The 14034-nt window shown below is 35.5% G+C and overlaps 1 protein-coding gene across 2 annotated transcripts in view; it reads left to right on the top strand.

The window, feature by feature from the left end:
* LOC113090787 (adenylate cyclase type 2-like) overlaps nt 1-14034 on the top strand; it is a 76869-nt gene that overhangs the window by 20095 nt on the left and 42740 nt on the right. For both annotated transcript variants that reach the window (XR_003287256.1, XM_026256381.1), the window contains exons 3-4: nt 5063-5224; nt 12356-12505. Coding sequence is in view for 1 of the 2 variants with exons in the window: in XM_026256381.1 (XP_026112166.1) it covers nt 5063-5224; nt 12356-12505 (312 nt within the window). In the remaining variant the exon portion in view is untranslated. The remainder of the gene's footprint in view (nt 1-5062; nt 5225-12355; nt 12506-14034) is intronic.

The following is a 14034-nucleotide window of genomic DNA, read 5'->3' as shown; positions in this document are numbered from 1 at the left end:
ACATTAAAAATACAGATATTATACAAATAAAGTATTTTATTTTCAGGTACAAGAGATGTATTTAGCAGGAGCATTAAAAAAATAATGAACAAATATAAAAATAAAACACTATATACACTGATTCCTATTAAAACAGCATGTACTGCCTACTGTCCCTTTAAGACCTGCATGCATACAGACATGCATCCTCTTTCAGTTGTTTACTGTCATTTTAGACATATGCAACTTCTATACATAAACCTTGTGTGTTTCGACAGTATTAGCACAGAACATAACTTAGAAATCAGGCACAGTTTGAAGGGCTTTTTCGTCTTCGTGCCGCACTTTGATTGTGCTTAGAAGAACCGAACGTCAGAAAAGCACACGAATGAAACTTTTAAATAAGCAGTAAGGATTTAAAGCAGATGCAAAATAATAATAACAATAATAATAATTTTGTGAATAAGTGCAGTATCCTGTTTGAGAAACTCTACCGCTGAGATAACACTTATGTTTATGTATTATAATAATTCCGTGGCGCCAGAACTGCAGCTGATAGAATGTGCGCTGCGGCACAACGCAACAATATTTCTTCAAAAGCAGATCGTGGAGACATTTTTATCGTCCACAACCAAAAATATTAATATACTACCCTCGGCAGAAATTGAGGACAGGGGGCAAACCGGACCGCGAGGCACTTTAGCGTTAGACCTCAAAGTCGTAGTTGCAGAATTCTCTGACTTTCAAAAAACCCTGTTTCAGTCAAAATCACGATGTCTCGCTCTCAACGCACTTCGATCCCATACGCTGTTTTGGGGTGGCAACTGGAGTGGCTAAGCTCATTTGTGCCACCCTTGTGGACACGCCACTGCTCTAAGGCTCTGCCAGGTAAACATTTCATTGGCGTTCTATTCTCACATGATGCCCTTTTTCTGAGCCCATAAGCCTGAAGCGCGCTCGCACTGTCAAACAGCGCCAAACTGGATTTTGTTGGGTCAGACTCATCTGCTACTGATGGAAAAATATGCACAAAACAATCAACTTTTAAATGTTTATTTATCATCAGAGGGACAGTCCGTTTCTCGGGGAGGCAGGGCTTATCCTAGGGGAGGCACTGCCTCCCCCAGCCTCCCCCTAGACACGCCCCTGTAGGACAAGTAGACAATGTATCAGTATCTAAGCTGATTATTAGCCTACACTTGAACTGATTTGGTTTTTGAGAGACTGAGACGCGCAATGCAGCTGTTTGATTGGTGAGCGCGCTGTGCTTATTCATTCGTTTCACATCGTAGCCTAAGCTTTAAATCATTGCCTTTTAAATATATACAAATACTATAACGTGTATGATGTATTGTTATAGGTAAAATTACTCTTGCAACGCTCTGATTTCTGAGAGATGCACAGAGAGGCGACAACAATGCGGTGTTTGATTTGCGCTCTTTTCACTCATAAAGTTTACATTCATTCACTTCTGGCGCTGATCCCCTGGCAAATGTTATCTAGCAAACACCAGACTATGTCAGCTTCAGTCGAGTATTCAGGAAGAATTATTCCTTGTCCGTTTTTCGTTTTTTAAGCCATTAACCTTGCCATTCCGAATAAGGTATTCAGCTTCAGGCACAACCCTAATTATTACATTACATATTTTATTTTTACATGTAACATAGATAAGGTCATATAGTAACAGCTCCACGCAATATTGTAATTCTAAAATTCACGTCGTACTTGCCAACACTTTGTATGCATTATGGTTAATGCATGCTGGAGTAGTCGATTGTTTCCGACAGAGCTCGACTAGTCTATGCAAGCACTAGCACAGTATGACAAAAATTTCGCTATATTTATGTGCGCATGCCCAGTAGAGCCAAACGTATGCCTTCTAGCTTTGCTGCGCGCATTTGTCATATCCCGAACTTTGCGTGTGTCTGTGCACTGTGCCAAGGCATCAGTCATATAAATTTTTGACCACGGACATGTCAGCAAAAGCAGCATTATAAAGTAAATAAAATGAAAATAAAGTACATGCAAATAATTTGACCTTACAGCTCCAAACTCTGTTCTAGGGCCAGTGTCCTTTATAGTTTAGCTCCCAGGGTCGGACTGGGGGTAAAACTACTACTGATTACCAGGCCCCAAAGGAAGAGAGGGCCCTTGAAAAGTATGAATCTGAAATATATTTTATTTTACCTGGATATTTTCATGAGTGGGGGGCATGGGGGCCAATCAGGACTGCCTAAGCATAGGGCCCGGGATCTTGTGTAATGCCCCTGTTAGCTTTAACCCTAATTATACACACTTGATCTAATCAAGCTCTTACTAGACACACTAATCTTCCAGGTGTGTTAAGGCCAGTTGGAGCTAAACTTTTCAGGACATTGGCCATCCAGGATGTAGTTTGGAGACCCCTGTCCTACAGAGTTTTTACTTTGCACATGCTTTTTGATCATTACAAATAATAATGTCAAATTATTTTCTTAGAATAGGAGATATGCTGTCTCTCGCATCACATACATTATCAGTAGTTAAGTGTGTGGTCTTGAAGAAGACCCTTTTTTCTCTCATTTGGACTCGGTCTTGACTTGGACTCGAAAATTTTGGACTTGGACTTGACTTGGACTCGAACCTCTTTGGACTCGGTCTTGACTCGGTCTCGACTAGTCCTGGACTTGGACTTGACTTGGACTCGACAAAGCTGGACTTGACTACAGCTCTATTAATAATTAACTTTAATAGTTGGTATATAGTAAGAATTGGTCCAAAACCAAAGTGTGAGCTAAATAATATATATATATATATATATATATATATATATATATATATATATATATATATATATATATATATATATATATATATATATATATATATATATATATATATATATATATAATATATATTAGGGCCGGGACTTTAACGCGTTAATTGAGATTAATTAATTACACAAAAAATAACGCGTTAACTAAGATTAATTAATTACAGAAAAAAAATTCCCGCATCTTTAATAACTTATTTTTGCTCCGCGGAACGTTTCTCACTGGATGCGTTTCGGCGGACCGATTATACTGAAGCACCAACTAGCGTTCGCTTATCAACGCAGCACATGATCGCACCTCAAGTATCACCTCAACGCAAAACATATAGCAGCTAGCGTGGACTTTACATTTTATGTTGAACTATGTATTCTTTTGTTGGTGCAACAGTTTATGTTGAACTCTTTATTGTTTTGGCCAAGGTTATTGAGAGTTGGACTAAGTATGTTATGGCCTCTGAAGCAACACAGAGATGTTTTCTAATAGTCAGTGTTTCCAATGTTTTATATATATATATATATATATATATATATATATATATATATATATATATATATATATATATACCGATAAGCTTCCTGAATTTCTGAAATGTACTATTTCTAAATTGTTTCTAAATATGCTATTGCTACACTTCATGGCAAAAATTGCACTGGTCTGCTAGACTTGGTTGAACAAAAATAAACAAAATTTTTTTGCTTAAGCTTATGTATTCAGTCATTAATCAATGGTATACTATAAATCCATGTGAAAAAAATTACTTCTCACTGTTCTCAGGTCAAATATTTATATGCGATTAAAATGCGATTAATTTCGATTAATTAATTACAAAGCCTCTAATTAATTAGATAAATGTTTTTAATCGAGTCCCGGCCCTAATATAATATATATATATATATATATATATATATATATATATATATATATATAATTTATGAGAGTATGCACCTCTTGTAAAAGCTGTAAAATCACATTTCAAACTAATTCCTTGATCTTTCATGATGAAAGAGCTTGCTGAACACTGAAACTCCAGAGCTTATTTGTCTTTCCAGTCAAAAAAAATGCACTTACTAAACTGAATGCACATAACTTTCTGATGATGAATGCATCAGCTTAGGAGCACCCACATTTATTATGTCAATGAGGCGCATTGGATGATCAAAAAACTGAATTATATATATATATATATATATATATATATATTTTTTTTTTTTTTTTGAACACCAAATAAACCAATGATAAGAGTAAAATGTAGTGAAAGTTTGCCAAACGTTGTGCTGCTTCTGGCTGAGAGTAGCTCCAGCCTTCTTTATATTATTCTGAAGGATCCCAGTGTTAGGGAAAAGTGGCTGACGTTTATTTTTAACAGTGTCCCTGATCATTTTAGTATGAACCGTTTGAGCAGCACATTTTCTGCAGCAAGATTGCTTTGTAAACAGGCTGTTACGACAGGTTGCAGGGTGAAAAAGTTATTATATAAACATCTCTTTAAAAATGTATAGTACATTGTACAGCCGAGCCAGAGATTGTAATTCTCTCAGCATCATGGGCGAAGTCAAGCAAACCAACACTCATCATGACCCAAGTTTCATCATGCTATCTGCTCCCTTTTTGAAGTGTCTTGAATCGCCATGAAAACGCCATGCAGTTACTCAATGTTCATTTAAGCAGACTTCAAAGACACTAATAGCCTAACAAATCCCTAAATCTACTATTTATAATTAAACATAACGATGTCATTTTAGTGTTTCATTTCCTTCCAAATGATGCAAGAATTGCAGTAAAAAGTGTGGCGCTTTTTATTGCTGCAGAAATGAGTGGGTGTGTTTTGTAAAACATTTGCAACTACTTTTTATTACTTAACTCTTTCCCTGCCAGCATTTTTTAAATGAAAGTTTCCTGCCACCCTAAGCATTTTTGATCATTTTTACAAAAATGTAATGGCCCCCAGAATATTTTTAACATGCAATAAGTCTTAATTCTAGCTATATGCATTTTTTTATCAACACTTCAGTGTACAAAAAACTCAGAAAAAATTCACTTTTTGTCTAAGACTATATCCAGATTTCCCTGAAACCTGTCAACTCAAATCTACAGACTGATTTTGATTTCAGCAGCTTGCATCAACTTATCTAAACTGTAAATCGGGGCAAAAATCTGGGTGGAAAGTCATGTATTGTATTTCAGTGTTTCTCATGATCTGATCTCAGTCCTTTGTTTGTGAGCTGTAGATGTTTAATGGCAGTCTAATGCACTGTTAACTCTGTTTGCAGGTGTCGTTTTTCCTGTTTATTGTGTTTGTGGTGTACACCATGCTGCCGTTCTCCATGAGGGATGCCGTCATCGCTAGTGTCCTCACTTCATCCTCCCACACACTAGTGCTCAGCATCTGGCTCTCGAACACGACTGACCACATGGAGGCCCTCGTCTGGCAGGTAAGTATCTAAGAATATGTTAGAGAATGTGACTCAGTGAGAGCGAGTGAATGTGGAAGGATATTTCTACTCTGCAGTGGCTTTTCTGTCATGAGAGGGCATATTTCCCAGAATCCTCTACTGTCAGCCTGGCTGTTTTGGTCATCATATGGCCTTCCCACTTAAATGACACATTTAATTTCAGAAATAATGGGCAGAATTGATCCACCCAGTGTTATTCCACAGGGTCAGCGGTTTCAGATCTGTGTCGTCTGGTCCTGAACTTCTGGAGAGTTGGCAGAGAATATATCTTGAACTAAGTTCATTTGTTTCTAAATGTAGTATGTTTTATGCAGAATGAGTTTAAGTGTCAGAACAAGCAGTCAAGCGAAATGGAAAAACACAAATGAAAAGTAATGAACCTGATATGAACAACTTTGTTATGAAGCGACAGAAGTTAGCAAACAAACTAAAGCCATTTCTCAAACTATGAGTTGTGCTGCTTCATCAGTCACCGTTGACCAAGCAGTGTTCACATCTAGCCAAGTACAGTTCAAATCCCGGATGTGTTCTTGCTCTGCCTCTTTTATTGAGGTGAATCAAGAGGTGACTTGTGTGAACTGGAGGAAGCAGGTAACCCACAATACATTTTGCACCAACCAGCAAGCGTTAAACCCACATCATTTTCAAAATGCTGCTGATATTGTGTCATGAAATGTTGTTTTAATAGTTTTTCAGTGCTTCCCGCCGAGAGCAGCCTTATCTCGGCTAGTCTTTCTGACATTTGCCGCTGGCTCTGATGTCTCTGTCGTGGTTAAACATCAGATATAATTAATTCCAGGTATATCTATCAGGCAATGTTTGGTTGCTTGAACCTACCATTTGTTCCTACTCGTATCGTTTTGGCTGAGCACCAAGTTAAGTTTCATAACTTTTATATTGATTTATTGAACTTTACCATAGTACAGCACTGATGTAGCATCCGTTTGACTGAATATCGGCTGGACAACTTATCAGTATGCTTTATATTTGTAAAATGAAAACGTAAAGAGGGTTGTGTTTTATATTACAGCTAATGAATTCTGCCATCTGTAACATATACCAATAAACATATATTTAGACTTGTATTTTAAAGTGCAAAGTAATAGGGTAAAAAGTGTCAATAAAGCTCAGTACAACACCACTGTTTTAAAAATTGTAAGTGTGTCCCGTTGAAAATGCATCATGTAAGTTCACAAATGTTGGAGTGTGATACTGATCAGTTCAAAGCAGCTTCACAGTCATAAAGAGGAAAGGAACAGAATCAATGATGCAGACTTCCTCAGTTAAGGGACCAATGAGAGTACAATCTCATCTCAGCACTGATGGAAGTGTACAGTTATGTGGTCGATCTACTGATATGAGCAAATTAAAGAATTTCTATAATGATGGTATTTTTCCAAAATGTTTTGTGGGGCAAGTAGTCACACAAATTTGAATCATTGTAAAATGTACCAAATCCGCTGCCAAAATAATGGGAGGATATTTTTGTTTTTACTTTACCCTTTAATATCTCTCTACACTGGCTTCCAGTCGCGACTTACTGTACGTGAAGTTCCTATCCCCATCCGAACAGCCCAATCCCTCACAACTGAAAACTCATCTCTTCCATGAGCATCTTACCGCATCTTCCTAAAAAAATTCTATGCCTTCACGTTTCTTTCTGTTATTATCCTTTATCACTTACTCTCCCAGCTTTTACTATTCTGAATGAAGACTGAAATCTTGTATAACTGGCATCTCTTGTGTTTAGTGCCATTTTATGATTAATCACTTGTATTCCTCAAGTCACTTTGGATGAAAGCGTCTGCCAAATGACTAAACGTAGATGTAACAATTTTTCCAGTTTCATATTATATTTTGTGTTGTGTAATTATGCTGTTCAATTTGCTGAAATTCCAGTGAATAACCAACTTTTAGCATTTCATATATTAAAGAACAACGTTTTTATTAAATCAATAAACAGCAGGTCCCGATTGTGACAACTTGCTTCATGTAGCATGACTGCAAGTCCAGTTATTGGAACTCATTTGCATGCCGTCACAAAAGGTCAGCGTGTGTTGATTAATTGTACCTCTCTTTTCTGGATAATAATGCTTTTTTTTAGGCAAGCTTTTTTTTAGGCAAGACTATAAAATATGGGTCTATGCAAAAACTCACCTTTAAAAATTAAACATTCCTGAGAAGTATTCACTGGAGTAAAATGTGTGACAAATTGCCCCTGTCTCGCCTATATATACACACACACACAGTGGGTACGGAAAGTATTCAGACCCCCTTAATTTTTTCACTCTTTGTTATATTGCAGCCATTTGCTAACATTTTTTTTCTCATTAATATACACACAGCACCCCATATTGACAGAAAAACACAGAATTGTTGACATTTTTGCAGATTTCTTTAAAAAGAAAAACAGAAATATCACACGGTCATAAGTATTCAGACCCTTTGCTGTGACACTCATATGTTTAACTCAGGTGCTGTCCATTTCTTCAGATCCTACACCTTCATTTGAGTCCAGCTGTGTTTGATTATACTGACTGGACTTGATTAGGAAAGCCACACACCTGTCTATATAAGACCTCTCAGCTCACAGTGCATGTACTTAAATGATTTTAGCAAATGGCTGCAATATAACAAAGAGTGAAACATTTAAGGGGTTCTGAATACTTTCCACACCCACTGTACATTTTATGTCTCACTATATTTCTCTCTTTAGCTACATAAAAACATATATTTGACATGCACACAGAGTGCATTCACTTGCACTGCTTTTTGTTCTATTACTGTCCTAAAGAGTCTTACCTAACTCTTAAATAATAATTCATGCCTACCTTTCTATTGGTTTTCCAGAACCTTTCTTTTTGTTATTATTTTCCTAAGCAGATCTCAGGCAGATATGTTTTTCAGACCGGCCCTAAACACAGCGCATGTAACCAAGGCAACAGTCCAGTCACATGGTGCACAGGAACACAAAAATACTGGCTGTCAGGTCGAGTCCAAGAGGCAGCAGCAGCAGCATCGGGTTCAAGACGCTTGTAGCGGAAGGGCGTAGATTGTTATTATAAGCTTGTTGTCCAGGCCAATTTAAAACCTTAAAAAGAATCCTCTTTAGACACGGTAAACACTTTCACCGCGGTCAGTCCTCCACGCGGTTCTCAAGCACTAGGAGAGCTTCATTAAAACCAACCTTAACGCCCCTTCACATTCAGCACTCGCACTTAATCAAGCTTTCCACACTCTCGTTACAAGCGTTACGACCTCTTTATGTGAGGTGCTCTCCAGAGCTGCGGGTCAGACCTTGTTTGTTAGAGGCTTTCAAGGCTTCGTACGTCACTCTCAGGACGTTCACAGCTGACGTACTCGGCAACCCAAGGTCTCGTGTTAATCAGAGGCGAAAAAAAATAACAAAGTTGAAAACAAGGGTCACGTCTGTCTGGGTCAGAGTTGCAGAGATGATGTCAGATGCCGGTGTTTTGTAATTATGCTACGACGGTTCCCCGCAGACCCAGCTCTGTGTTCGTTTACTTTTATGACTGGCCTCTTCGTCCCGTACAGCGATTACAGCAAGAAGAATGACTTATTACGGCTGATCTCGGAGGAGCTGTCCTGTAAAACTCTCCCAGTGAGATACAGGTGTGTCTCATGCAGGTGGAGCAGCCCTTAAATAGCATATGCCTGAAGAGAAAGAGAGAGAGACAACATGCTGCATTTTGGTTAATATCACTTATTAATATCACTAATATCACACAGGCAAGGCATACTTTTGTTTTGTCATTTTGTTTTCCAAAAGGTTTGAAAATATCATTTAATTGTGTTTAGTTGTATTTGATGTTGTATACATGAAATGTTGGAAAAACATTTTTTTGATAGATAGATAGATAGATAGATAGAAATACACACACATATGTATGTCTAAAATGTACTTATTTAGATTATTTTATTTTATTGTATTTATTTACAATATTATCATTCATTTTGCCCAATGTTGTTATTGTTAACTAAAACTAAAATAATCTAAAAGAAAATGCAACATGAATACTGGAATGAATATTACTAAAAAATAATTTTTATATCATTTATAAATACACATGAATTTCCATTGAAGTAGCAAAATAACTAAAACTAAAACTTAAAAAACAAAAAGCCTAAATATAAATAGAAAAAATAAAAATAAAAATACAATTAATAGTCAGATTTATATGTCTTTGTGAAAAAAAAAACTAACTGAATGTTTTTTTTTCTTTTGTTTGTTTCTTTTGGGATGAAATATAATTAATAATTAAAGAAATTAATCCCTAATCAGTCAAAGAAGTCAGTCAGCTAAAAATAAATAATGTTAAAATGAAAAAAAAATAATGATTGCTGAATTACTACCTTCATTTCCATCTCCCAGTGCTATTAAATTCTATTAAATAAAAAACAAAAACTAATTAAATCTGAGGTGTGCCGGAAATGACAACGGTGTAAATTGTCTTTACTCGAGAGAATGTAAGTATACTGTACGTGTACAAACACAGTTGGACATTGTTTGTGGACTGATATGTTTTATGAGTTGTTTTTACTCCAAAAGTTTGGTGGAGATAGCACTAAAGCACTCTCGCTGAAGAGAGAAACCCCAGTCGAGTGAGAGAAACCCAGACAGAGATCTTCTCCTGTAGTCTGTCAAGCTAATGTTCGATTGGTCGCGATCCGTTTCTAGAAGCCAAACAATGTACCTCGAGATGATGAGTTGAGGAGTTGTTGACTCTGTTCCTGATTGATGGAGAGTGTTGTGTAATCTGCTGCAGGGGACGATGTTTAATCTGCTAATAATGTCATTGAGTGATAATAGCAGGAGGTTGTGGTCTAATAAAAAAGGCTGAGGCCTTTGCACAGTCTGGGGTGAACTTTAACAACCCCGTCTGCTCTTACTCCACCGCTCAACTCGGACGCATTTGTGGAGGTTGCCATGGAGAAGGTGCAGATTTGAAGCTCAGACTAGGTTGACCACATAAATGGAGCAAATTAAAGAAATGTTCCCGAGCTCGGATGCAAATTATGTTTTATTGGCAGTATTTATGGTATACTGTCTATTACAACAGAAAATGATTTCGACTTGTCCCTCTTGTAAAAAAAAAAAAATCAAAAAGCTACATTATGTGCTAAAAATACTACAAGACTCGTTTTTCGTGGTTCATGGTATCAAACTTATTTATCCGTGACATCACAACCTACCATAAACCTCATTAATATTCATGAGATAATCGTTCAAAATAGTGTTGATTTGAGCTGATTTACTCTGTGCGTGAATCTGTCCAAATTACATTTCTTTTAAAAGTAATCAATTTTGTTTTTAAATGAATAAACAAAAGATGATTTAATTATATATACATCCAGTCGAAATAAAATTTTACTTAAAAAATGTAAGCACATTTTATATTTGTTTAAGTCTTTAAATTGTAAAATATAATTAAATTAGAAGTTTACATAATTTACATCAAAATCTAATTTTATTTATAAAGAAACCTGTTTTATATTTATTTATTTATCTTTTCATTTAACTATGTTGTAAAATATAATAAAATTATATAATGATAAAATTACATTAAGCACGTTTTATATGTATCTGTTTTTTGCTCGCTTGTTTCCTTATTTATTTGTTTAAATTATAGAATATAATAAGATATTTACAGAATTTAAATCAAAGTCTAATTTTATTTAAAATGAAGCCTGTTTTATATTTATTTATTCATTCATTAATTTATTTGAACTGTAAAATATAATTACAGTATATATTGACAAAATTAAATTTGACTTATAAATTAAGCAAGTTTTATGTTTATCTGTTTGCTTGCTTGCTTGTTTCCTTATTTATTTATTTAAAAAAAATTAAATGAGATATTTACAGAATTTTAATCAATCTGATTTGTCTTTTATTTATTAATTTTTTTTATTTATTCATTCAGTCATTCATTCATTTTATTTAGTTATTCATTAATTTATTAGAATTATGTTGTATAATTAAATTCTAGAGTTTTCATCAAGCTACAATTACATTTTACTTCAACAAATAAATTTAAAAAGGCTTAATTTTCTTAATTTATATATATTTTTACATTATAAAGTATATTACAGCATTTATCATTACATCATCTTTTGGAACATTCCAGACAGAACCGATATTCACGAGCCAAAATCTTCATTATTGTAGGATTTGTCATTTCTCATGCCTTGTTGTGTCTACAGTTTCAGTTATTGCAATTAAACCCAATTATTCAACACATCCTGCTCTCCATTTGTGAAAGATAAGAGCACCATTTTCGGTACTGTGCTGATATTTGTTCAGACTAACATAACGCAGGAGGCTGCTGAAAGCTTTTTCATGGGCTGGACTGAATTCACTTTTCCTGAAGATCAATATCTTTTAAATCCATGTCGAGGCACATCCCTCTCTGGATCCTTATACTGATTCTGTCTTGTGCTAATGCGCTTACCTCTGCCATTTGAAACTCAGTCAAAAGCCATTTGGCTTGCTGTGTGTATTTTCCTGAAGTGTCTGTGGTCTGACACTAATGTCTTCCTGTACATACGAGGCAATGCTGTATTGATTACACACTCACACATTTCCACATTCATTCAGCACTGAATATTTAACATGTCCATTACCAGTCTGATCATTTATAAACACTTGCTTAGAATTTAGGTTTCTGAGAACTTTATTGCTGAATTTAATTGAGTTAGTAATTAAGGTTTATTTTCACCCCAAAACAAAAGAAATTTAGCAATAAACATACAATTATTTCTGTTTAAAGGAGAGTATTTTAAGATTGAATGCATTGTTACATTATTCTTTTTTTTCTGAGAAATTTATCACAAACCCCAACCATAAAATTATTACTGAGATTATTTATCTATAGTTTAATTTGTTTGACAATATGTTTTGGTAAATGTATGATGTATAGATTACAATAATATTGATAATATTGATGATAATAATATTTATACATTGAATGTAAACAATATTATATCTTGTAATCTATATATCATAAATCATGTCAGTAATATATATAAGCACACAACAGTAAAAAAGTAATATTGTGAAAAAAATATGTTTTGTGCGTGTGTTTGCAGATCCTGGCTAACATCATCATCTTCATCTGTGGAAATGTGGCGGGAGCCTATCACAAACACCTGATGGACCTGGCTCTCAAACAGACGTACCACGACACCTGCAACTGCATCAAGTCTCCCATCAAACTGGAATTCGAGAAGCATCAGCAGGTACAGTACGACCGAGAGGGATGCCCTGATGGCCTGTTGCTATCAAAGAACGGATAAACAGCTCTGAACTGCCTGGTGCCGCTCCTTCAGGGAACAGGAAGTTAATGTAGGCCTCGTTTGGGGAGGTATTGGATAGGATTGAGCGTGAGTCATTCCTGCAGCTGTATCGAAGAGATCATTATATCACCACAATAGGCGGCTAATATCTGAAGGCGGAGGGAGCAGAGAGTTACATTGTCCCAAAATAGCTTTGTTTCCCCCCAGCGCTGTGTTTCTTGTTGGACACAGGTGGGGCGGAAGTCTGTACAAGGCTCCTGTTTTCCTGGGTTAGTTGTGCTTATTGCTGTTTGGTGTGAAATAATGATAAAGTGTCTCTCCGTGGCGATGGCTGAGTGAGTGAAATATGAGCGGTGAGATAAAGGCAGATCACTGGAGGCACTTCTGCTCCATCAGGAATTATCACTCTCACTCGTGAAATATCACCCTGCTCCAGCGCATGCCCTCGGCTCCATTACTCTACGAATGTTATCGGAGGTTTTTTATTTTTTGGGGACAGTGGGAGGGGGGCCTTCCTAACAGAACAATTACGGAGCTGGTGGCAAAGACAGTGCTTCACTGACTGCTCAGTGTGATCGAATCGTGCATTTGTGTTGTGTGTGCTGTGAGCACCGAGAGCTACCGTCAGTTCATCAGCTGTCGGTTCTGGACATATTGTAAAACATGCTGGCACGTTTCCTTCATTTAGCTCCTGCAGGGCTGCGCACTGGCTGGTCGTTCAATCAGAACATTAGTTCAGCACAGACCATCAGCCTTGTTACATATAAGCATCATTATACATTTCAAGGGTGAATAAAATAATACCTTTAAAAATATATTTTGTGATGAAAAGAGTTCAGGTTTGAAAATGCAAGGAACAGGATTTGCAAACCCCAAAACCGAATTGTTACTCTGTGTTTTATATATATAATATCATAAATATTTAATTTTAAATATACAGTGTATATATATATATATATATATATATATATTACAATGTTTTTGAAAGACGTCTCTTATGCTCACCAAGGCGGCATGTATTTGATTAAAAATAGAGTAAGACTGAAATAATATAAAATATTACTATGATTTACAACAGAGGATTTTTGTTTGAATTAATTTTTTAAATGTAGTTTATTTCAGTGATGTAAAGCTGATTAACATTCTTGGAAATCATTTTTGCATTTTTCAGGATTCTTTGCTGAATAGAAAGCTCAAACGAACAACTTTTTTATTTTTAAATAGAAATCTTAGAAAAAAATTTTTTAACTGTAAGTGTCTTTGTTGTCAATTTTGAACAGTTTGATGTGTCCTTGCTAAATATATTTGTTGATTTCTTTCAAAAAAAAAAAAAAAAGTATCTGCCCCAAATATATGGATGTTTTTTTTAATTCATAAAATTTGGTTTATATAAAAGGTAAAGCACTTTGAGTGCCTAGAAAAGCATTATATAAATGTAATGAATTAATTATTATTAATTCTTCCACTTTTAC

This window comes from Carassius auratus, unplaced genomic scaffold, assembly GCF_003368295.1.
Source record: "Carassius auratus strain Wakin unplaced genomic scaffold, ASM336829v1 scaf_tig00214021, whole genome shotgun sequence".
Classification (NCBI taxonomy): Eukaryota; Metazoa; Chordata; class Actinopteri; order Cypriniformes; family Cyprinidae; genus Carassius; species Carassius auratus.
The sequence above is the reverse complement of the archived record's forward strand: the minus strand, read 5'-3'. Positions and strand labels throughout refer to the sequence as shown.